The sequence below is a fragment of the Erythrolamprus reginae genome, chromosome 4 (genome assembly GCF_031021105.1).
Source record: "Erythrolamprus reginae isolate rEryReg1 chromosome 4, rEryReg1.hap1, whole genome shotgun sequence".
NCBI lineage: Eukaryota > Metazoa > Chordata > Lepidosauria > Squamata > Dipsadidae > Erythrolamprus > Erythrolamprus reginae.
Genome location: NC_091953.1, coordinates 64,729,292 through 64,755,267, shown reverse-complemented (window position 1 = coordinate 64,755,267; position 25,976 = coordinate 64,729,292). Strand labels below are relative to the sequence as shown.

Genomic DNA, 25,976 nt, shown 5'->3' with positions numbered 1-25,976 from the left:
AAAAGTATCCAAATTTCTGCCTAACCAATATTTAACTACATAGTGCATCATTAGCAATTCCATGTGTAAATTCCATAAGCCCTGAGGAGAACATGTGCTTAAGAAAATGGTGTTAGAAACATTAGTCCCAACTCGCACATTTTCACAATGTATTAGTGCAGTGTTGAAATCTCCCTGTTCAATAGGGTGAATGGAAGAGGCAGACAGAAGTGGCTTCAAATCAGCAGATTTATTTACTTATTTGTTTGTTTGTTTGTTTGTTTGTTTGTTTGTTTGGATTTGTATGCCGCCCCCCTCCGAGGACTATTTGGCAAGTACATTTAGCAAAGGTTCTGACAGCCAGCCCTTTTAGAGAGAGCTGCCAGACACTCTAGCCAATCAGCAGTCAGTATTTTCCCTCCAGAATGGAGGACCTGACTGAAGCCTAGAGTATGTGCTTCAATCTGAGAATGTAATACTCCCCATTTACTTCTGTTGTCTGTGATCATTACAATGTATGTATGTATGCAGTGTTCCCTCTAATTTTTTTGGGGGGTGGGCAGAAAAGTATAGTGTCTGAGCGGCAGTCCCTTCGGGACTGGGCGGCACAGAAATAATAAACAAACAAACAAACAAACAAATAAATAAATAAAAAACCCACCCTGTTTTGCCTCAGAGAATGTCAAAATAAAATACTGTACTGTGTGTCTATAACAGTGAGCTCATAATAGGGCAACTCTATCAATATCAAAATGCCACTTAAATAGTTGAGCTAGTTTCAAACTAGATTTTGATTTTCTTTCTCTCTTCCTTACTCCCATTCTTTTTCTTTCTCTTTTCCTTCCTCTCTTTTTTCTATCTGTTTCTCTCTCTTCCTCTCTTCCTCTCTCTCTCCTTCCCTCTCACTCTTTCCCTCTTGGCTTCTGGGCAGGTTTGGAAAACTCTGAGTTGGTGATGATTTTTAAGTGAGCGATTGCTCACTGCTCAGCTTAGAGGGAACTATGTATGTATGTATGTATGTATGTATGTATGTATGTATGTATGTATTTATTTATTTATTTATTTATTTATTACATTTGTATGTTGCCCCTCTCCGTAGACTCGGGGCGGCTAACAACAATAATAAGACAATATAAACAAATCTAATATTTAAGTTAATTTTAAAAACCCTAATTTAAGAGACCAATCATACATACAGACATACCATGCATAAATTTTATAAGCCAAGGGGGAAGGTAATATCTCAGTTCCCCCATGCCTGACGAGAGAGGTGGGTATTAAGGAGCTTACGAAAGGCAAGGTATTTGATCAGAAGAAGGGAATTATTACTAATGAAAAATGCATTCTCTTCATTTTTTGCAATTTGTATCATAGCCAGCTGTGCAGAAAAAATAGGGAAATGTTATCTTCCAATTTATCTTGCCTTTTCAATGTTTCTTATTAAAAATGTAGATGTACAATGTAGTTTGCATTACTTTCAGAAAGACTTAAAAACAAGGAGTTGTCACAAAACAATGCATTCTAAAAATAAAGATTTCCAAGTAAATATGTCTGAATTCTGGAGCAGATTCTTGATGTTAGCAAAATGCCAGGGGTTATGGCATATCCAAATATGGAAAACATCCACCATATTGCAGCAACAGCTCAGGGAGTGCTAAGACTGTGAACAAGCTGAAGATCTTGCACATAATTTGGGAAGTATAGTCTGCTGCCCAAGGCCTAAAGTGTCATGTATGAACAAGCCCTTTGTTCTTTGCTCTTTTAAAAATAAAGCGCTGCAGGCTCTGTTAGTGCATGATGTAACTTCACAGTCATTAAACTATGATTTCACAGACTAAGAGGCATTATGCAAAATTAATACTTGGGCCCCAATTAGACAGGAAATGCAGTATTATTCCAGGATCCATTTCTGCAGGCACTAGAGTCAAGTCAGATATTTCTAGCTTCTCCACTGTTCAAGTAAGATTAAAATATTTATGTGTTTCTCTGACCTACTCTGTTTTTTTTGTAAATGCCGTGCAGTATCAAATGATTTTTAAAATAATTAAGCTTTTAAATATGTTTTAAAATTATGTGATGGGTGAATTTGTTTTGGAAAGGGTGGGGGCAGGTGCACTGGGTTTATATATGGATATGGAAATATTAATATTTTCCCACAGGTATTAACTCTTCAGATGGAAATCTGTAGAGATACAATTTCATAAACCACTTGCTACAGAAACAATAGTTTCACTTTATGCTATACTAGTCAGATCACTAGATAAGATTGATTAGGATGGAGAAAAGTGGAAACATTTCCTATCTGAAGGCCTCAATTCAATAAAAATATAGACAAAATTGAATGGTTCCACAGGACAATAAATTTACTAAGACATTTGGCAAAGGATCCCTGAGCAAAGCAAAGTTAAAACATCTGACTAGATTTTGGCTGGAGAAGTGGGTGAGAGGCTTGAGAGCATTCTTTAAATATTAAATAGCTTGTCATACAGAAGTTAAATAACTTTCTATATTCTCTGCTGTTCCTGAAGACAGAATTAAATTTAAAGGCCTAAATTACAGGTGGTGGGGATAAATTTCCCATGAATATTAGAAACATCGTCATAATGATAGGAACTGACCTGTGGAACTACCTGGGATGACACTTTAGTGAAAGTGATATTTTAGCATCGGCCTTAACTAGATCATCTACAAAGGTGCTTCTTACTCTATGTAATTATTCAGCAATGGTATGAATTATTTAGCAGCGAACTCATTTCCAGTTTGTTGAATTTCATGTTGCCAATTATACAAAAGCTATTTGTGCTCAAGATGGCAGATCTCTTCAGACTTTGGTGCACAAAACCAGTGACTGAAAGTATTGGGACTGAAAGCATCACAGGCAGAGCAAGAAATTTAGGCATTTTCCCCCCTTTCTTACGCAGCTTAATCTGCCTTCTTTAAAAACAAAGCCCCAAAGGACTAGTTTGTCACAACAAATAGTTAAAAGAGCTTATGAGATACGTGGTAAAATACTTTTAAAAGATAATTAGCATCTCCACATTATCTATCTATCTATCTATCTATCTATCTATCTATCTATCTATCTATCTATTTTGTCAAGAATGTATGAGAAAATAAGCATAAACATAACATATAAATATAACATATAAACAGGTATAAGCCAGCAGTGGGTTGTAAAACCTTTTGCTACCGTTTTGCGCATCCTGGGTGAATGGGAGGAGTCTCCCTAAGCTGGTACTATCAGTTCGCAGAACCAGGCCGAACCGGGAACAACCCACCATGGGTATAAGCATAAGAAATGAGTCTGAATAAATAGGAACAATAGGACAGAGATGGTAGGCATGCTTGTGCACTTATGCACGCCCCCTTACAGACATCTTAGGAATGGAGTGAGGTCTACGGTAGACAGTTTAAGGTTTAAGTTATGGGGGTTTGAGGATATAACTACTGAGTCAGGTAATGCATTTCAGGCAGTGACCCTCTGTTGCTGAAGTCATATTTTTTGCAATCAAATTTGGAATGATTTTCTATGAGTTTATGTCTATTGTTTGCCCACGTATTATTAGTTGAAGCTAAAGTAGCTGTTGACAGGTAGGATGCTGTAACAGACAATTTTGTGTACTAAATAGGTCAGACTGTAGGTGTTAGTTCTGGGTTGTCCAGGCCCAAAATTTCAAGCCTGGTGGCATAAGCTATTCTATTGTAAGAAGAGCAGTAGAGTATTCTTCTCATGAAATACCCCTGGACTTGTTGAACTGTATTAATGTCTGATATACAGCATGAATTCCAGACAGATGAGCTGTATTCAAGAACTGGTCTGGAAAAGGTTTTATATGCCCTGTTTGCAGTACAATGTTACCAGAGAAGAAGTTTCGCAAAATTAGGTTAACAGCCCTTAATGCCTTTTTGGCAATGCTGTTACAATGAGCTCTAGGGCTTAGATCTTTTGAAATAAGTACTCCCAGGTTTTTGACAGGATGAGGGTCGTTTACAAGGTCGTATTCTCCCAGTTTGTATTTGGTGTTCCGGTTTTTGTGACCAATATGGAAGACAGAGAATTTGTTAGTCGAGATTTGAAGTTGCCAGTTGTTCAACCATTCTGATCACTTTGTAGGGAAGCAGTATTGTCAGCAATGTTCCTTCTAATTTTTTTTCAGTGTGGGTGGGAAAGTATAGTGTCTGAGCGGCAGTCCCTTCGGGACTGGGCGGCATAAAAGTCTAATTAATTAATTAATTAATCAATTAAATAATTAAATAAATGAATAAATAAATAAAATTGATCTAAAGAAATGTAAAATTATTTTTAATTGCTAACATTCTGGGATACTATTTTAAACTTTGCACTTTATGGAAACCATTCACAGACATGACATTTATGCAGAAATCGTATTTTATGCAGAAAAGTAATGCATTTTGAATAGCAGAAGTCGTCACTAGAATGGGATATTTTTAATGCAAAAGATATATGCTGATCTTAAAATTAAGTTTGGACATGACAATTTGGAAACCAAACTTATTTCAATTGTACTAATTCAGACCACACACAGTTCAATATTTAAAAAAACAAAAAAACAAATTTAAACTAATCTAAAACTAATTAACTAACTAAAGGTCATTTCTCATATTGGTTAGAATGGAAGATGCAAATGGTTGCAACTTTTGAAAACATCTTTTGATATTTCATTTTTTGAGATAGAGTGCCTTAGGTGCTGAGGGAATCAAATCAATTTTACTAGCAAGGTAAAAAAAAATCCTCAGTAACCATGATCAAATATAGCAAAAATAGTCCAACTATTATTAACCCTAAATGAATTCTCCCACTATATTTGCCTATCACTATGTTTGCAAATAGGTTTGATTTTAAAACTGCCCAGAACAACTGGTACTTAACTTCTTCAGATTTTTTAAAAAGGAAAAATATTTAGAAAGGTTGTGGTGGATATTTTTTTTAACTGAATTAGATAGCCACAGAAACGCATGCAGACAGTGCAAAGGTGCAAAGTGCTTACGAGGAGGAGGACGACCAGGCCAGAGCCAGAGTGCCTTCCTCCCACTGGCCAGGAAAGGAGCATGGCGGTTGCCTCCCCAATGGGTGGTAGGAAACGTTAGTGCCCCCTGGCAGAGGAGAAGTGGCATGTGTGGCAGCAGCCGCCGCCTCTCCAAACAGGGATGCAGCTCCTCCCAGCTTGTCCTGTCCTGGCTTGTCCCAGCGCCGCCTTCGAGCGCTCGAGTTGGCGCGCTCTTCAGACCTACCCCGGCACTTGATCTGACACTGGAGAAAGCCCGCAGGGTGGCCTTGATCGGTGTGAGGGGGCTGGGTTCCATCAGCCCCCACCCCAATCTTCTGCCTTCGAGGAGGTCGCAGATGATGTGGGTGTCCGCAATGGCAGCCCTAGACAGAGGCGGAGAAGCCGGGCTGGGCTCAGAGCCCACAGGGGTTTTTCCCCGGCCAACAGCTTGAGAGGGGCAGATCAGCTGTCGGGCAGGGAGAAATGGCACCTGTGCCGGTTTGGAAAAAAGTGCACGGAGCTTGGCTTTTGTGTGCGCCACAGCGCACTGCCCACATTAGAGGGAACAGTGATTGTCAGTGGTATTAAATAGTTTTATGTCATCAGTGAAGAAGATGCAGTTGCTTAAAATATGATTGCAAAGGTAGATTAGAATGAGAGTGGGTCCTAGAAGACTGCCTTGGGGACACCACTTTTAACTGGTGCAGGGTTTGATAGGGTATTCTTTATTTTGACTACTTGTTGCCTGTTTGACAGGAATGCAGCCATCTATTTGTGCAGTGATCTAGAAAAGCCGTAAGAGCCTAGTTTTAACAGTAGTTTGTCATGTACTACTGACTCAATGGCTTTGAAGAAGTCTATGTAAATTACATGTATTGCTTTACCCTGGTTGAGTTATGTAATCTAAATATTTCTGTAGTGTAGGTATTTACAGATTACAGGACTTTTTTTTTCTGAATCCAAACCGCTTGTTACAGAGTAGGTTGTTTGACTAAGTGGAGGATAATGGATTGATTTAATGATTAATTACATGACTTTGCATGTGGCACAACATAATGAGATTGATCTGGTAATTTTCAACTAGGCTGGGGTCTCCTTTTTTGAAGATTGGAATGACCGTGGCTAAAGACTGTAGGTCGGGCAAGGAGCTGGTTCTGAAAGATGTCTCATGGATTGTGCTTAGTGGTTCGGCTATAACAGTGGGAAGCTTTTTCAAGAAGTGGGCACATAATCTATCAGGGCCAATACAAAGAGATGGTTTTAGGTTGTGCCGTGCCTTTTCAATGTTATGTTCTGTAAAATCAATATGTAGCAGATCATTTCAATTAGTTGTGGTGCAACTAGGAAATGTAGGGCATGAACCATTGCTGTTGACAAAGACTGAACTGAAGAACGTGTTGAAGATATTGGCCTTAACAGCTTAATCATTACAGTATTTCCTGTTAGCCCCTTTTAGAGGTGGTATAGTTTTCAAGTCTTTAAGTTTGTTATTTACAAAATTATAGAAGGTGCGAGTGGAATTTGTGTAACAGATTTTCCTCTTGTTTGCAGTAGTAATTGGTGCATTCTGCCTTTATCTGACTGCATAAGATTTTATAGCGACTTTTAAAGTTAGTTACGTAGCAAGTTTTGGTTTTTTTTGCCAAAGATGTATATTTTTATTGGAGCTTCCTTATTGTTATGGGTAATTTGTTTTTTGGTGGGTTGTTTTTTTAGTTTTTTGGGGGGGGGCTTTGGGGGTGATTATTGTACATATAGTTTAATGACCCTTTTGAATTCAAACAAAAAAAATTATAATGATCTTTAGCAGTATTGCAGCCAGTGAACAGAATGTGCCAATCAAGAGATGAGAGGTCAGCAGCTATGAGTAAAGTTGAAGGAAGATAAACAGCAGAAGTATTGCATCATTATTTAATTTCTTTTTTAAGGGTCAGGCTAAAAATCAGTCTGTAGTCTATAAAATACAATATCTTGTCCTGAAAACAGCTAAAAATGCAACATTAATGTGAACAAGATATAATTCTAACCTCTCTGAAGCCCACCCAAAAGAGTGAAATTGTCAGAAGAGCCCAGAGTCTTCAATGGGAGTCACTACCACATTCTCCAGGTTAGGGAGAGGGCAAAACATACTGGCAGGAGAAATGAAACTCTTGATTGCAAAATGTTTTCCTGTCATTGTTATGAATCTAGTGGATGTTATTTTGTCATGTGATTTTAAAAGCTTACATTATTTAAAGACTAAAGTGTTTTATGGTTTGTTCAGTTGGGTAGTTGTTATAGAATCACAACCACAAGTGAGTATTTAAAATTAATCTTAACTGTGCTGCAACATTTTTGAAAGAGAAAGACTTAATATTTATATTATAGTTAACTTATAATTATAAATTATGATCATATATATTTGTACATTTAAGGAACACTGAAGAGCACAGATACAGGATAAAGGGATGGAGTATAAGACCTGTTTAGTACTAGCAACTGCCTTGTGTTTTGGATTTGTTTGCTCCCAAAATAATATTCACCCACCATGTAAGTATATAGTATTTATTAATAATTTAAGCAAGGAGAATGGATAATAAAGTCATGGGTTAACTATTAATGGGTTAATAAGAAAGCAAAAATGATTCAAAGACTTGTTTTATTTGCTATATTATAATATATGTATATGACTTGATATGTATATTAATATTAATATATTATAATTATATGAATATATGAGTATAGAAGGGGGGGTGATGGCTCAGTAGTTAAAGACACTCAGCTTTTCAACTGGAAAGTTGGACAGTCCCAGTTTGAGGCCTAAGTGAAATATGATTTCAACAATCGAGTTATCGAAGCTTGGAACTCACTACCGGACTCAATTGTGTCAACCCCTAACCCCCAACACTTCTCCCTTAGACTCTCCACGATTGACCTCTCCAGGTTCCTAAGAGGCCAGTAAGGGGTGTACATAAGTGCACTGGAGTGCCTTTCGTCCCCTGTCCAATTGTCTTTCCTTTGTTTCACCTATCTTATATATTCTCTTCCTTTCATGTATCCTCTCCTCTAAGTTCACCTTCACCCTCTTTTATATTATCACATGTCTATTTTCTTCCTATGTATTTATGTATTGGACAAATGAATAAATAAATAAAATAAATAAAATAAAATAAATGTGATGGGGTGAGCTACCATTACATGCCCCAGCTCCTGCCAACCTAGCAGTTCTAAATTGGGGAAATGAGAGTAGACAAATAGGTACCACTTTGGTGGGAAAGTAAATAATCAGTTATTATCTTCAGTTTTGTGAATCTTGTATTTTCCATTTTAAAAAATGAAATGAGTAAAATGAGTAAAATCAGAAAAAGAACCCTGCTAAATATATCTAGTCAGAAATACTGACTACTGAATTAGAGAAAAATGTATTCACAAAGGGGAAAAGATTGTAGGCAACTGCCCAATTTTTTTCTTCCAAACAGATGCCTGCCAATGTCTCATGGAAATCAGTGAAAGAGAAGCGTGTGAATTTTCTTCAGAAAATATTACTGCAGAGCAGTGCACAGGAAACGGCTGCTGCTTTGATGCATCGGTTCCTGATGTCCCCTGGTGCTTCAAGCCATCAGGAGAAAGAGGTAATGACAAGTCGGCAGCAGAAAGGGAGATTGTCTATGGAGATTCTTAGTCATCCATGTCATGGTTGCCCCAAAGGTGCTTTTCAAAAGGCAGAGAAATAAAAGGCACTCAAAGCTCTTATAGGCAGATTGGATCAGCCTATAAGGAGTAAAAAATGAATCAATAATTAAATAAAATATGTGTGATCAGCTTTTCTGGCATTAAATTGTTATGCCGTCAGGCATGGGGAAACTAAATATCTCCCCCTGGGCACGTTGAAGTTATATATGGTATGCTTGTATGTGTGTATGTTAGTATTGGGGATTCTCTTAAGCTTGTAATATTTTTTAATTAATTGGATTGTATTGGATTGTTTTTCACTTGTTGTGAGCCGCCCCGAGTCTTCGGAGAGGGGCGGCATACAAATCCAAATAATAAATAAATAAATAAATATATGATAGTGGAACCACACTGTCAGATCTGCTGATGAAACAAACCTACAAACCTTAGACCAGAAACTAGTCAAATTCAAGCCATTAATAATAAATATTAATTCAGACAGCATGTAACTTTATTTTTTAAGCCATAGCCAAGTTTAATATCTGGAAAATACAGTAACCTGAATATTGTTTACAATAACAGCTTCAGTAACCTATGCAAGGAAAATGATTCCATCTGAAGAAAGAAAGGACTGTGGCTATCAAAGGATCACTCGCAAAAGGTGCAAACGAATTGGATGCTGCTTTGATCTAAAGACATCTGGTGCACCAACATGTTTTCATCCTCCAGTAAATAATGGTAGATAATTTTTTGAATACTTTAAGTGCCAAAAGAAAGAAAGAAAAGCAATAAAGTGTACATCCACTTTTCCCCATTTTCTTTAAAATTCATTCTTTCCTCCTCTTATTTTATCCAATATTCTAAAGCAGATATATCTAATCTTGGCAATTTTAAGAGTTGTACACTTCAACTTCTAGAATTCCCCAGCAGTATGGCTGGCTGAGGAATTCTGGGAGTTGATGTCCATGGGTCTTAAAATTGTCAAAGTTGAAAACCCTCCTTCTCTAAAGTGTCTAAATACATAACAGTAATAATGTTAGCATATTATATAAATATCATTGCCCCGAAATAAAATAAGTTGTCAAGATTTATATTAACATAATAAAATGCAGGAAAAAAAGAAGCAAAACCAATTCACAAGTCTCTTATTTCAATTTCTGGTGAAAGCATGCTGATATTTCCAAAGAAGTTGCATGTATATAAGAGTTTCATTGTGAAAACCGAAGTAGCTATCCCTTTAGTTTGTTACATTGGCTGGAGAAAAACCAGAATTTTCAACCCATCCAGAAGAGGACTTTCTGTTACTTGAATTCTAGGATTTAAGTTTTCTTACGTTTTCTCACCAAGCATTTATTCATTTAACGTTTTCAAAGATCGTCCACTCTACACTTATCCCTGATTTTTAAAAAAAAATGAAAAATATTCTTTTAAAAAGGATTTTATTTATGTAATATGATTCATTTTTCTGAATAGCTTCTCAACACTGCGTAATGGAAGGGAGTGCAAGGCTAGAGTGTGGTTACCCGGGCATCCCCGCTGAGGAATGCCAAGCAAAAGGGTGTTGCTTCAATTCATATGACATTAATACCCGTTGGTGCTTTCATCCTCTGTCGGACACAGGCAAGTATCGAACCATGAGAGTCACATTTACCTGAAACTGAAAGAGAGAAAATTAATCTGGTGAGAATACATTTAGGAGTAGCTAGAAGGTAAATGAATGAATTAATTAATGAATTAATGAATGAATGAATCTATCTTACTACTCTCCCGAATCCTAAGAGTCAGTAAGGGGGGTGCACCAGAGTTGACTTCCATCCCCTGTCCTAATCTTTCTCTTTTACAATTGTCATGTATATAAATATTGTTATATCTTTGTATACCACCAATACGTACTTGACAAAACAAACAAATAAAGGTGTGAGAGATGGAGTCGAGGTGGTGGGGAACAAACCACCTGGGACCAGAGAGAACTAATTTTGTAAACAAAATCCAGATGGCATCAAAAAGTCAGTGTGATAAAGTAGTTTGGAGCAGTTTGCTCCAACCGAGGAGTGACAGAAACTCAGCAATTATACTTTGAGGTAGATGTGGATGTGTGGGAGGGGAGGAAGGAAGGGAGGGTGGGTTTTAAAAAAAAAGTTTTTTAGGCTGTCCAATAGTAGATTTTTGTTATGCTAGCGTCAGTCATATTTGCAAATAAAACATCTTATCTAATCAAACTTGACTTTCCTGGAAGCATGCTGAGTTCCGTGAGGAAGAGGTATTGTTGTAGTGGCTTGCCATGCAGTCCTGATAAGTTTAACCATTTTAATTGTTATCTTATCAGCATTGTTTGCCTATTATTAGAGTATGACTCTGTAATAGAACGGTTCTTTTCCTGAAAGTTGCCATAGCAGACTTATGTCTTAAAAAGAGCAACAAATATTACAAATAAATATATAAATTAATTCATAATAGAATAATAGAATACTTTATTAGTCCAAGCATCATTAGACGCACAAAGAATTTATTTCCTGTGTAGAAGCTCCCAGTGTACATGCAAATCAACAGAGTAATGATAATCATCATAATAATGCCAATAAGAAGTAAGTCTTTGTTTGAGATGGAAGATCTTTCCACTAAGAAAGTGATGGCGAACCTTTTTCTTCCTTGGGTCCTGGAAGAGCATGCGCGTATGCAATTGCACATGCATGAGTGCCCACACCCATAATTCAATGCCTGGGGAGGGTGAAAACAGCTTCCCCTGCCTTCCAGAGGCACTGTGGAGACTGGAAATGGCCTGTTTCCCAATTTCTGGTGGGCCCAGGAGGCTCGTGTTTCACCCTCCCCAGGCTCCAAAGGCTTCTCTGGAGCCAGAGGAGGGTAAAAACACCCTCCCCATCCCACCGGAAACTCTCTGGAAGCCAAAAACATCCTCCAAGAGCCTCTATGTGAACCAAAAATTATCTGGATGGCACACACATGCACATTGGAGCTGAGCTAGGGCAACAGCTCACGTGCCAACAGATATGGCTCTGAGTGTCACCTGCGGCACCCATGCCATAGCTTCGCCATTACTGCACTAAGATGAATTGTATTTTTTTTCTACATTCATTGTTCTTATACTGCTTTATCAACAAGAGGAAATATTCCAAGACATTAAGACTCTACTTCTTTACTGTAATTTTGTTTTAAGTACCTGCAAGGCTATGCGGAATGGTACCTAAGAAACGAGAGTCCTGTGGAGCTCCTGGCATCTCTGCTGATGAATGCATGGCGAAAGGATGCTGCTATGAACACTACCAATATGCCCAAATGGTCCCCTGGTGTTTCTATCCACATGAAAAACAAGGAAATTATTCTCTCTGAAGAACAACATTGAAAGAAATGTGACTTGATTAAAGAAATGCTTGCAGAGTAAAGGTCAATAGACATAACATTAGTATGTAGATTTGCTCATATTCTTTGTATTATTATAGTAAATGTTTACTGTTGATATTTTGAGAATACTCTGCCTGTCTTTTCACTTTTTTAAGAAGGAAGAACTGTAGCATCATTACTAGAATAAATCAAGTAATAAATCAACAGCATATTTTTGCACAATTCTGAATTATAAATAATAGACAATTCACTTAGTGTAATACATCTTTGAACTAAATATTCAAAATAAACTATTTGAAAGTAAATTAAGGTTTGTATTCAATGTTCATATTTAAAGACATTATTTGGTTGCTGGATTAAATAGGGCCATTTCTATAACACACTAATGATAAGACACTTACCACTTCTTGAATAGATAGCTGTAAAGGCATGTATACAAAGATATCCTTGGATATCTTAGCCATATAGGTGGCCCAAAATGTAGGAAGTAGGTTTTAAATAAGAACAGAACTAATACAACAATGCTTATTCCATTTGAATATCTTTCCAATTCAAGTTATAATTCTCTATACTTTAAATAATAATAATAATAATAATAATAATAATAATAATAATAATAATTTATTAGACTGGTATGCCGCCCCACTCCAGAGACTTGGGATGGCTCACAACAATAATAAAAACAATATAGGTACAAATCTAATAATTAAAACTGTGACTAAAAACCATTATCTTAAAAAACAAGCAATAGTACACAATCAAACAATCAATATTAACAATCATAACCACACATAACTTTTAATGGTCAGGAGGGGGTTGCCCCATGCCTGGCGACATAGATAGGTCTTAAGGCTCTAGTGAAAGGTGGGGAGGATGGGGGCAGTTTGAATCTCCAGAGGTAGCTGGTTCCAGAGGGCCGAGGCCACCACAGAGAAGGCTCTTTCCCTAGGCCCTGCCAGACGACATTGTCTGGTTGACGGGACCTGGAGAAGGCCAACTCTGTGGGACCTGATTGACCACTGGGATTTATGCAGCAGATAAGCTACGGTGTCATAACTGGAAACAGTGTAACAGTGTATGATCGTGATGGAAAAAATAACTCTGTGACCAATCCTCACATTTATGACATTTCTAAATTTCTAAAAAAAGGAAAGCTGAATTAAAACCATAAGCACAGCTATTTTTTCACTTAGCAACTATTTTTTTAATCACTCAGTTGCTTGTCCCAGTTGTGGTCATTAAATGAGGACTACCTGTAATTAGCTTGAATTTTAAGTATTTTAAAGGTCTGGAAGCTGGTTTTCCTCCAGATTTCTATCACATAAAAGCAAGTTTTCATGGGAACTTCATACCATCTGAAACTTGTCATTTCCCAATTCTTTCAGTATCCAAACTTAAAGAAAACAGACTTTTCCTGTGGCTTTTGTTGCTTTATTTAATTCAATTTTAATTGGTTCTGATTTATTTATTTATTCATTCGATTTTTATGCCGCCCTTCTCCTTAGACTCAGGGCAGCTTACAATATGTTAGCAATAGCACTTTTTTTAACAGAGCTAGGCTATTGCCCCCACAATCCAGGTCCTCATTTTACCCACCTCGGAAGGATGGAAGGCTGAGTCAACCTTGAGCCGGTGATGAGATTTGAACCGCTGGCCTTCAGACCTACAAGTCAGCTTCAGTGGCCCTCAGTACAGCACTCTACCTGCTGCACCACCCCGGCTCATTTTCGGATTAGTCTTTAAGGATATATATATTTCCTCTTAGATTTAAATTAACCTTACAGAAATGTCTCTTATTTTTTGTGAATAAACAAAATGTATTTTGAATAAACAAAATGAAAAATGGGATGTTGCTCAATCAACATTCATACCTGAGAATGCTGCTCAACAATGGGGAGAGGTTTATATTAGCCAGCAGAAAGTACCAGACAGTACAGAGTAGTAGAACATTATGTAAAGAAGCATCTGGATTGAAACATAAATGGAGTCAAATCTCTTCTTAGCAAATATGTATTAGTGGTGAAGCAGAGGGATGTTGTTAATGGCGGAAGGTCTTAAGCATAAAACGTATCAGGAAAGACTTAATGAACTAAATCTGTATAGTTTGGAGGACAGAAGGAAAAGGGGGGACATGATCGAAACATTTAAATATGTTAAAGGGTGGAAAAAGGTTCAGGAGGGAAGTGTTTTTAATAGGAAAGTGAACACAAGAGCAAGGGGACACAATCTGAAGTTAGTTGGGGGAAAGATCAAAGGCAACATAATAAAATATTATTTTACTGAAAGAGTAGTAGATCCTTGGAACAAACTTCCAGCAGACGTGGTTGGTAAATCCACAGTAATTGAATTTAAACATGCCTGGGATAAACATATATCCATTGTAAGATAAAATACAGGAAATAAGTATAAGGGCAGACTAGATGGACCATGAGGTCTTTTTCTGCCGTCAGTCTTCTATGTTTTCATGTTTCTATGTTATTTTTTTTAAAAGGCATGACTTCTTAATTTTCTAAAATTTATTTCTTCTGAAACTGTTTAATATTTGACAGTTGGCTAATGGCCCATACCTGGCTAATATAAACATCTGACTGACATCATTTATTATTTTCCCTTTGCAAATATTGTCTGGATACCTCTACCACATATCTAGTAAAAATCTGAATTATATTTTCTAATAACTTGAGGTGGAGCTTAACAGGGAAATTGTTATCTGAATGAAGTACACAAACATAATGATATAAAATAAGCTCCATTTATGCCACGTAATACTCTCTTTGATCCAAATCCAAGGGTTGTATGCCATGAAGAATCAGAAAAGGGTCTGGTTATGTCTAGTTATTTTAATTCTAGCTGGCAGTGTACTGCTTGAAGGGGTAACCGCTCCATGTAAGTACCAGGACTTTATTTTAGAATTAGCATTTTGCTGCAATGTTTCAATACGCAGGAGACACTAAATATGATATTTAACTCATCTAACATTTAGACAGTTTTAATTCATTGTTGACATTTTGAATCTTCTAGATAATTTTATTTCTGCTATTGCTAAGCCATATAGATTATTAGACAATCATTAATCAGATAGGAAGGGATCCGTAACCCCTGGGTTTCAGGCTGCTCCCAATCCATGATCTGTTGGGAATCAGGCTGAGCAAGTGACAAGCTTCATTTGTGCAGGAACAGGAGCTAGATTGCACACATGAAACCATCCCCTCCCCTGCTCCCACCATTATTATTATTATTATTATTATTATTATTATTATTATTAATTAGATTTGTATGCCGCCCCTCTCCGGAGACTCATTGAACCAGAAAGGTTGGGGATTGCTGAGTTAAGGATTAAATTATGCATGCATGCTTTACAGTATAAAAATTTTAGACATAAGTTACAAAGGGCCATCCAGCTGTTCTTAGTCCAGAAATTCATATTAGAGCATCCCCAACTGATGAGTCTCTAACCTCTCATTCAATATTATTCCATGTCCTGCTTTTGTGCTTGTTGGGTAATAGCTATATACTGTAGAAGAAAATTACATTTTCTGGGTAAAGAATAAAAACATGTTTATTTAGTTCTAGCATTGCAAGCAGATAAAGAAAAATATGGTACTGGGAATGTGAATTGTAGATGTTTTGAAAGAACATCCAATAGAATCGAATTATTCTCTCGCTTATAAAACAGAAGAATAGGAAAACATCATAAAGGAACTCCAACATCTCTCTCTCTTATGCAGAGAGATTCCAGCACTTGATCCTTTGAATTGTTGCTTCCTCCACAGAGAACTTCTCATGATCCAACATCGCTTATAATTTGGACGTATAGGTTTGGTCTCAGACCAAAGACTGTGCTGTCTGAACAGCATGAAGGCTCAAAACATGGAGATGACAGTAGGTTAGGAAGGCTACATTAAAACTTAACAGCCATGTGGTTTGGTATGATACTGCTTTTTAGTTTAAGAGCTCTCCAGCAAAATTGAATCCAAAAAGATGAAGTTCAAGAGGCAACACCTGTTCTTAAAACGTACGTCTTTGGATAAATATGTCAATTGCAAAACATTCAAAATAGCTGAGTAACAATTTTCCTTGGTTTGAATTGATTCTGCTAACAGACTGGAGCAATGTGACATTCATAAGGTGCCTTTAAAAAGCAACCAACCACGAAGTAGCCAGTTATTATATTAATCTTTCACAGCAGCATTTAAAAATGGGAATTGTGGGCAGTGGGCAGCATAAACTTGTCAAAGGTTTGAGTGAGGAGACACTTTTTCTGTATTTATAAAGTTCTGCATCTTTACAAAATTAGGGCTCTAATGTTCTTTTTGTGATACACATGATGCTGGCTTCCATAGTGGCAGCTAAAAAACCATCATTGCCAAACACTGATAATATGGGATAACCAGGAGTTTTGTCTTTTGACAGCGAAATGCCGATGTGACTTTGATCCCCACAAACGATCCAACTGTGGACCTCCTGGGATCACACCCCAGCAATGCAAAAATTCAGGATGTTGCTTCAATTCAACAGAGCGAGGACTCCCATGGTGCTTCAAGCCAACCCCTCCAAAATGTAATTGATCTTTGTGATTAAAAAAAAGTCTTTTCCAGTTCTTAAATGATATCCAAATTAATGGAAGAGATAAGGCCTCACGTCAGGAAGAATTTTGTAACAGTTATATTGCTGGCAGTAATAGTGGGACATTATGTCAGGTTCTTTATTTTTTAAATTGTACCCAATTAGAGTAAGCCAGACTCAAGAGAAACAGGAGAAGTACTGGATCCTAGATAGAGGGTTTCTTTTTAACTTATAACTGTCTTATAAGAGTTAGAGAGATTTTTCATTTTATCAAAATAAACATAGAAAGAATGTATCTCCAATGATAGTAGAGGCAAATTTGAAAACTAATCGGAGTACTAAAAGGTTATCCAAATTATATAGTGTATATAAATCAATATTCCAATCTACCCTTAATTGATAGTTTATCAAATATTGAAGTTACAAATAGAGGAAGCTGAAGTTCAGAAAGTTAAATGGATCTACATAAAGCATCTAAGCCAATTTGTGATAATTAAAGATGCTGCCTGCTTGAGCAAAAACTCTTAAGCAAAAATCGTGATCTGTGTAGTACTTCTGATTCAACTCCAGGAGTTACACAGGTAACACCTGGTAGTATCTCTTTAATGTAGCCATGTCTTTTCTTGGATTGAACAACTGTGGCTGTCACAATTCTGCTTTAAAGAGTTACAAACAGATATTATTTTCCCACACCTTGTTTTTCAAAGCTTTCATTTGGAATAAATCTCAACCACTGTACAGGACAATCAAATTTAGTTAAAATTGAATTATTACAATCCGGATCCATCAAGAGAACTCTTCAAAGGGGCTACCTTTGAAAAGTGTTCGGAAACTTCAGATCGTGCAGAATGCAGCTGCGAGAGCAATCATGGGCTTCCCTAAATATGCCCATGTCACACCAACACTCCGCAGTCTGCATTGGTTGCCGATCAGTTTCCGGTCACAATTCAAAGTGTTGTTTATGACCTATAAAGCCCTTCATGGCACCGGGCCAGGTTACCTCCAGGACCGCCTTCTGCCGCATGAATCCCAGCGACCAATTAGGTCCCACAGAGTGGGCCTTCTCCAGGTCCCGTCAACTAAACAATGTCGCTTGGCGGGACCCAGGGGAAGAGCCTTCTCTGTGGCGGCCCCGGCCCTCTGGAACCAACTCTCCCCAGAGGTTAGAATAGCCCCCACCCTTCTTGCCTTTCGTAAGCTTCTTAAAACCCACCTCTGTCATCAGGCATGGGGAAATTAAGATATTTTTCCCCCTAGGCTTCCACAATTTATGTATGGTACATTCGTATGTATGATTGGTTTTAAAATAAGGGTTTTTAGCTTCTTTAGTATTGGATTGTCGCATGTTGTTTTTACTACTGTTGTTAGCCGCCCCGAGTCTACGGAGAGGGGCGGCATACAAATCCAATAAAATGAAAAATGAAATTAAAATGAAAAACTATACATTACGTTTTGAATGCTACTGAAACATGCACAGCTGATTTTTTTCCTTTTGAAAGAGAAATGAGGCAGGAGACCCGTGAGATTAATTTATATTATGCTTTAGGACATGGGCAGGTCTACTACTTAAATCTGAATTAGCATCTTAAAAGTATTGTAATGCATTTTGAACTATAGGCATTCTTTATTATGTCAGACCACTGTAATTTTCATTACAATTTTAACTATTAGTACACACTGCTTACTAGGATTTTTCTGAATACAGTATTTGTTCTTACCTTATTATTTCATGTACGTTAGAAGTTATAGTCTGCTAAATAAATAATTTTCTTGGCTGTTAGTAATTTCTGAATGAGGTACATTCTTTTAGAACATTGCTTAAAAGTAACACAAGTATATGATAAAGTCTTTTTTGGGGAAGTAACAAAACCCAAACTGTTTTTGATAATCATTATAACACAAAACCCAGTTAGATGACTTATTAATAGGTGATTCCTTAAGGTGGGACATTTAAATACTTCAACACATTTCTAAATGTTTCCTAAACAGCACAGAATAGTTTGCAACAGATGTTATAAAGAATATAAAGTTTTGTTTTGAATTTCTTACTGATCAGATAAGTATTTCATTAAACTTATTACAGTGATCCCTCGATTATCGCGAGGGTTCCGTTCCAAGACCCCTTGCGATAATCGATTTTTCGCGATGTAGGGTTGCGGAAGTAAAAACACCATCTGCGCATGCGCGCCCTTTTTTTCATGGCCGCGCATGCGCAGATGGTGGAGTTTGCGTGGGCGGTGGGGAAGACCCAGGGAAGGTTCCTTCGGCCGCCCAGCAGCTGATCTGCTCGGTAGCGCAGCAGCAGCGAGCAGACGAAGATCGGGGTTTCCCCTTTGCATGGGCAGCGGGGAAACCCCGATCTTCGTTTGCTCGCTGCTGCTGCGGCCGCCCAGCAGCTGATCTGCTCGGTAGCGCAGCAGCAGCGAGCAGACGAAGATCGGGGTTTCCCTGCCACCCACGCAAAGGAGAAACCCCGATTCGGCTCCTCGCTGCTGCTGCGCTACCGAGCAGATCAGCTGCTGGGCGGCCGAAGGAACCTTCCCTGGGTCTTCCTCGCTGATGCCCCCGCTCGCCCGCCCGCCCGCCGCCTGCCGCCCGCCAGCAAGAGGGGGAGAGATAGAGAAAGAGAGAGAAGGAAAGAAAGAGATGAGAGAGGGAGGAAGAGAGTGTGAGAGAGGAAGAAGCAAGATAGAGAAAGAGAGAGAGAAAGAAAGATGAGAAAGGAAGGAACAGAGTGACATCATCGGGTGGGAAAAATCGCGATATAGCGTTTTGCGAAGAACAAGATCGCGAAAATCGAGGGATCACTGTACTTCTAACTGCTATAATATTTTTAGTTCTTATTCCTTCTGCTCAGATGAGTTGAAAATTACTGTGATGGAACATAATAAAACATAAGTTTAATGATGTCCTCTTTAATGGATTTTGAATGCAGCAGACAAAAATTCCATCCAAGTAACTCTATGAAATAATGGATAGTCCATTATATGTGAATAATCTAGACAAGTTGCTCACATTTATAAACATTGTGTTAATTTTTATATCATTTCTGTCAATCTTTATCATTTTAGTTATGACATATTAGACAAATAATATACATTGACACAAAATATATAATTTTCATTTGCAAAATGACTCTAATACACAAATAATGTAAATTATTTATTTTTCAGATTTAATGGACATTCAGAACTAATGAAGATTTCTCATTCTGAATGGTACATTAAATTGAGTTTTTAAATCAGTCTCAATTACGGTCAGAGAAATCTTTGGTAAATATGTTCATGGAATCTGAATTTTAATAAAATAGGGGGCATCACTTATCACAGCACTTCCTGATGTTTTCACCCAACACCCTGATGGCTTCAGCCCAATTGTTGTTATGAAGATAGATAGGATGTACAGCTATAGAATATAGAACCCACTATGTGTCGCATGTTCAGAACCAAATTACAGCTAGCCTTGACCTACTAATCCTGACTTAATTTATTTTCAAAACAGATATAAAAGTTTGTCCTACAGATGTGAAACTCCGGAAGAACTGTGGCTACCCAGGAATCCCTGGCAATGAATGTGCAATGAGAAAGTGCTGTTTTGAGAGCAAACCACGTGGTGTCCCATGGTGCTTTTTTCATATCAATGTGGAAGAGGGTAAGAGCAAGTATCGGTTTTGTCCTTTTGATGAATGTAACAACCTTTTATAGGAGACACATGCTAAGATACTTTCTGGCATTTAGTACAGTAAAACTTTCCATTATGAGTAGAATTCCTCATTTAATTACATTTGGTTACAGTAACTTAGAATTATAATAATGCATGTACATTTAATTTTTAGATCAATGTTTTCCCATTTCCTAGTTTATGATTTGTTAGGAATATTTGGGGGGGGGGGTGTTATTTTGTCTTACTATTGGGGGAAGGGAAATTATTTTTATTATTTGTTATCATTTTAATACTATCTTAAGTCTGTTTTGGGATTTATGCTACAGTTTGGGTAGAGATTCCCATCTTAAAATGACAGGACACAATGTCACCAATTTTAATCATTGTAGCCTGGGGCTTGCTCATAAAAAAAAATAACAAAATAAAATAAAAACAGGCTGTGCATGGGATTCCCAGGAATTTTATCTTCTCGAAACACAGGTTTCAGATTATTCTAGAAGGGAGAAAAAAGAGGAAAAACATTTTGTTTCATTTTTATTTTATTCAGAAACTGCTGTGTAATCCGCAATGAATGATCCATTTCCTTAAAACATGGTGGACCAGGGATCTACAAACTTGACAACTTCAAGGCTTGTGGACTTCATCTCCCAGAATTCCTCAGCCAGGTGGCTGGGGAATTCTAGGAACGGAAGGCTACAAGTTTGCCAAGTATGGAGACCCCTGACATAGACCACTGGTTGGTTTCATTAAAAATCAATGGCTGATTATTCTGAATGCAACTAGGTGCACTTAAGGCCATCAGTTTTATGTCTACATTTTGAGAGCAGCCCCAGCATTGCAGGCAGTGATGTCTTACTATGGTGGAGTTATGGATGGGATTGAATGGTGAAACTGATACTGGGCTAAGGAACATAGAGGTAAAATATAACTGAGCCAGTGTTCCCTCTAATTTTTTGGGGGGGTGGGCGGAAAAGTATAGTGTCTGAGCGGCAGTCCCTTCGGGACTGGGCGGCACAGAAATAATAAATAAATAAATAAATAAATGAATGAATGAATGAATGAATGAATGAATGAATGAATGAATGAACGATGAACGAACGAACGAACAAACAAACAAACAAATAAAAAACCCACCCTGTTTTGCCTCAGAGAATTTCAAAATAAAATACTGTACTGTGTGTCTATAACAGTGAGCTCATAATAGGGCAACTCTATCAATATCAAAATGCCACTTAAATAGTTGAGCTAGTTTCAAACTAGATTTTGATTTTCTTTCTCTCTTCCTTACTCCCATTCTTTTTCTTTTCCTTTTCCTTCCTCTCCTTTTTCTATCTGTTTCTCTCTCTTCCTCTCTTCCTCTCTCTCTCCTTCCCTCTCACTCTTTCCCTCTCGGCTTCTGGGCAGGTTTGGAAAACTCTGAGTTGATGATGATTTTTAAGTGAGCGATTGCTCACTGCTCAGCTTAGAGGGAACTATGACTGAGACCACTATCTTGATTATGCTTTTGGTATTCCAAATGCTGCGGACCATTACGGATGAGTGGTGTGTGTGTCTGGGACAAAATGTCACACAAGGGGTACTGCAATGGGAAGTTCTGCACCCCAGTCTTTTGTATTTGCATCTTAACTTTATAGGCTACTATGTGTTCTGCCCTCGTGTTTCAACCGCCCATAATTACAGGGTAATTAGTCCAGGGAGACACACACCACATGATAAAAGGAAAACCCAAAAGTTTTTATAAACAGAAAAACAGAAACAGCTCTCTTTTTAAATGTCAAAGACAGGCCTTTCTGGTACACACAAGGCACAGGTTAAATGCAATCCAATTGCTCACCCAATAACTGGGAAATTGAGTCCAATTCTAAAGTCCAGAGAGTCCACACACAATCTTGAACAGCACAAAAACCATGAACTTGATGAAACAATGAATCAGATAAACTGCCATGAGGCTAAAACACCAGGATGCACTTTTATCTGTAGCACTAATTACAGCAGCCACATGTGGCCTCATTTTCTCTTGTAATAATCCTTCAGTTGTTGTCTCCTATGCATCACTCTACGCATGCGTGGATGTGTCATTAATTCTTGTTCAGAATCCAAGGATGATACAGATGATTGATCTCCTCCTGGGCTGTCTGCCAAACTCCCCTCTTCCCTGTCACTCATGCTTCCTTGGTCAGAGGAGGCTTCGTCGGCAGATTCCATTGGGGGCAAAACATGTGGCATGTGGATGTTTCCCCCACATCAACCTGCACATTCCTTGGGGCAGGAGCTGGGCCAGAGCTAACCACAACACTATGTACAGGTTGTTCCTCAGTTTACAACCACAATTAAGTCCAAAATTTCCATTCAAATTCCAAGGCACTTGTTAAGTGTTTTCTCCCATTTTATGACCTTTTTGCCACAGTTGTCAAGTGAATCATATAATTTTTAAGTGAATGTGGCTTCCTCCATTGACTTTGTTTGTCGGAAGCAAATGTTGCTACGCCAGTTGCTAAGTGCCCCAATGTTGATCATGTGACCGTGAAGATGCTGCAATGGTTGCAAATTTGAAAATGAATCATAAGTCACTTTTTTCATTGCTGTTGTCATTTCAAACAGTCACTAAACAAATAGTTGTATGTTGAGGACTATCAGTAAATCATGGGGTTTGTGGTAAGACGTCAGGATTCATATTTGACATTTCAACGTATATACACGATTTTCCATGTAAGTGCTGATGCAACACTGGGAAACACTGAGTAGTGTAAAGCCAATTGAAAGGCACCATTAAGTTGTCGTGATGTCTGGCCCTCTGGAATCAGCTCCACCCGTAGATTCGTATTGCCTTTCGAAAGAGTCTAAAGACTCACCTATGCCGCCAAGCTTGGGGTTATTAGACTCTGCCCCCTAGCCAGTGAATATACAATGAGTTTGTTTGAATGTTTGAATGGATATGCATGTGTTTAAATAGTTTTTTTTAAGTTTTTAAATATAACCTTTTAAATGTAACTTTAATCTGATGTTAACTGTATCTCGATGTTTATTACTTTTTTTACATGTTGTAAGCCACCCCGAGTCTACGGAGAGGGGCGGCATATAAATCTAATACATAATAAAATAAATAATAATAATGTTAGTAAATTTGATATAAGCCAATTCTGAATATTGCAAGCAAAAGAGGGTCTAACTGGGGCTGAAGCCAACATTAGAGTAAAAAGGAAATTACTGTGATAAATAATTCAGACAAAAACTTGCAATTATGGCCCTAGTAGAATATTTGTTGTTATTTTTCTTGGGGGGGGGGGGTTGATAGAAATGGGAAAAAAGAGAAAAGCTGAAATATTTTACTTTTTTTCTTTTTCTTTCTTTTCAGAGTGTTAAAATGATGCTTCAGAAAGGAACTTTCACAAAGAGCATGCTTTTGACAGAACTATTCAAGCACAATATTATCCCACATGGTGTAGAGATTTTGGCTTCCATGATACATTAATTTATCCTTATAGTAAACAGTTAATTACAAAATTTGTCCCTTCTTTACATCTGCTAAAGGCAATTGTGATAAAATGATAATGATAACAAAGCAATGCATTTATGTTTATGAATCCAGACAGTAGCCTACATGTGAGATATTAGCTTTTTGTAAGTAAAAAATTCTTTTGTGAGGTGCTCCTGTGATTATAAATGTACCATCTGAATAATATCCCATTAAATCATGCAAAAGAAATAGAAGACAACTGTTTGTGCTAATAGAACATCTAGTTTGCTTTACTATAAATCCTTGTTAATGATAAAAAACCTTTGCCATCTTATATATCAGAATGAATGAATGAATGAATGAATGAATGAATGAATGAATGAATGAATGAATGAATGAATGAATGAATTTATTTCAAAACTCTCTCTGCTTTGGGGTAACAAGTTTCACATCTGGAAGTCAAGGAGGAAGTTTCTCCTGTACTTCTTCAATTACCCAACCTGCAACTTCTTTCCCATCTTCCAAGTTCCTCTTTTTCTCAATGTTTGTTACTATCTGCTGAAGGTTTATTGGGCAACCATATAAGCAGTGTGGGTTTATGAGGATGCTGAAAGTAGAAACAGTAAAGAAGTGATCTGAACGTATCAGGCACTGAGTAGTAGGCCCATGCTTATATACAGACAACCATCCACAAGCAACAAAAAAGATAATGACTGTGATACAAATATGGAAACCAGATTATTCAACAGACCCAGCTGTCTACTACGTCGCCACACCTACACCAAGTGTTGGTTATGACCTATAAAGCCCTACATGGCATCGGACCAGAATACCTCTGGGACAGCCTTCTGCCGCATGAATCCCAGCGGCTGATTAGGTCCCACAGAGTTGGCCTTCTCTGGGTCCCGTCGACAAAACAATGTCATTTGGCGGGACCCAGAGGAAGAGCCTTCTCTGTGGCGGCACGGCCCTCTGGAATCAACTCCCCCCCAGAGATTAGAACTGCCCCCCCTCCTCACCTTTCGTAAGAAACATAGAAACATAGAAACATAGATGTCTGACGGCAGAAAAAGACCTCATGGTCCATCTAGTCTGCCCTTATACTATTTTCTGTATTTTATCTTAGGATGGATATATGTTTATCCCAGGCATGTTTAAATTCAGTTACTGTGGATTTATCTACCACGTCTGCTGGAAGCTTGCTCCAAGGATCTACTACTCTTTCAGTAAAATAATATTTTCTCATGTTGCTTTTGATCTTTCCCCCAACTAACTTCAGATTGTGTCCCCTTGTTCTTGTGTTCACTTTCCTAGTAAAACCACTTTCCCCCTGAACCTTATTTAACCCTTTAAGTTAATGAAAACTCATCTTTGTAGCCAGGCATGGGGAAACTGACATATTCCCCCAAGTATCTTGGATTGTGTATGGTTTGAATGGATTGTGTGATTATTTTACTATACAGGTTTTTAAATTGTTTTTTAAATATTGGATTTGTAGACTGTTTATTATTGTTGTCAGCCGCCCCAAGTCTTCGGAGAGGGGTGGCATACAAAGCTAATAAATTATTATTATTATTATTATTATTATTATTATTATTATTATTATTATAATAGCACTATCACAAGCCCCAATAATATATATTCAAGATTACAAACACCTTTACTTACTTTTCCTCCAATGTAATATCTGTCATCAGCTGTCAGCAATGCCATTCTGAATTTTACATAGAACAAAAGGGTAACATTTTCACACACAAAAAAAAATCAATGAAAATAAGTTTGACATCAGGACTTGCATATAAATAATTAAATAATTTCAGAGCCCTCTAATCTCCCTGGAATAATTTGTAGCAAACCTCTAAACTACCATTTTAGAAAGCAGGGCTTTAAGCACAGAGTGTGAAATTGTTGAACTCACATGCATCAATAAAGTTCAGACAATCTCAGAAGGTCCCAATAGGATTTTTTAAAAACATGCTACAAATGTTAAATTGATGTGTACTAACAATCGGTCTCAAATGTAAATGGCATTTACATAACTAATTTATCTTTCCATTTCTTCTTCTCCAATCCACCCAAGTTAAATCTTATAGCAGTCCAGGCACTTTATGAAGTAGGCTGCCTCTAATAGAAGCAACCATATTTTAATAAAAGTTATTATAAAAGGTACTACCAGGCTCCTGTGTTTTTTGCCAAGAATCTTTGGTGTGTGAATAGTTTTTTCAAAGAAGCAAATTCTCAAGCTAATTTCCTCCCGGACTGAGATCCAGAAATGCTTTATCTCAAAATTT

At 37.6% G+C, this 25,976-nt stretch overlaps 2 protein-coding genes across 3 annotated transcripts in view; both read left to right on the top strand.

The window, feature by feature from the left end:
* Positions 1-25,976, top strand: part of LOC139167139 (putative gastrointestinal growth factor xP4) — a 55,052-nt gene that overhangs the window by 15,009 nt on the left and 14,067 nt on the right. Inside the window, exons 3-4 of the mRNA XM_070751561.1 lie at positions 15,773-15,881; positions 16,413-16,559. Of these exons, the coding sequence (XP_070607662.1) occupies positions 15,773-15,881; positions 16,413-16,559 (256 nt within the window). The remainder of the gene's footprint in view (positions 1-15,772; positions 15,882-16,412; positions 16,560-25,976) is intronic.
* LOC139167322 (putative gastrointestinal growth factor xP4) lies at positions 1,920-12,304 on the top strand. 2 transcript variants are annotated; one of them, XM_070751786.1, is made up of 6 exons: positions 1,920-1,938; positions 7,403-7,517; positions 8,447-8,599; positions 9,222-9,377; positions 10,113-10,259; positions 11,815-12,304. In XM_070751786.1, exons 2-6 carry the CDS (start codon positions 7,436-7,438, stop codon positions 11,985-11,987), a joined length of 711 nt encoding a protein of 236 aa, XP_070607887.1. In that variant the 5' UTR covers positions 1,920-1,938; positions 7,403-7,435; the 3' UTR covers positions 11,988-12,304. The 2 variants fall into 2 exon arrangements, with proteins under 2 accessions (XP_070607887.1, XP_070607886.1); XM_070751785.1 differs by lacking the exon at positions 1,920-1,938 and adding an exon at positions 7,210-7,282.

Excerpts from the sequence above, each read along its gene's own strand:
- LOC139167322 (XM_070751786.1), top strand. The coding sequence starts at position 7,436 with ATGGAGTATAAGACCTGTTTAGTACTAGCAACTGCCTTGTGTTTTGGA. Across the intron at positions 8,600-9,221 it reads CAAGCCATCAGGAGAAAGAG|CTTCAGTAACCTATGCAAGG; the intron begins GTAATGACAAGT and ends TTACAATAACAG. Across the intron at positions 10,260-11,814 it reads TCATCCTCTGTCGGACACAG|TACCTGCAAGGCTATGCGGA; the intron begins GCAAGTATCGAA and ends TTTTGTTTTAAG.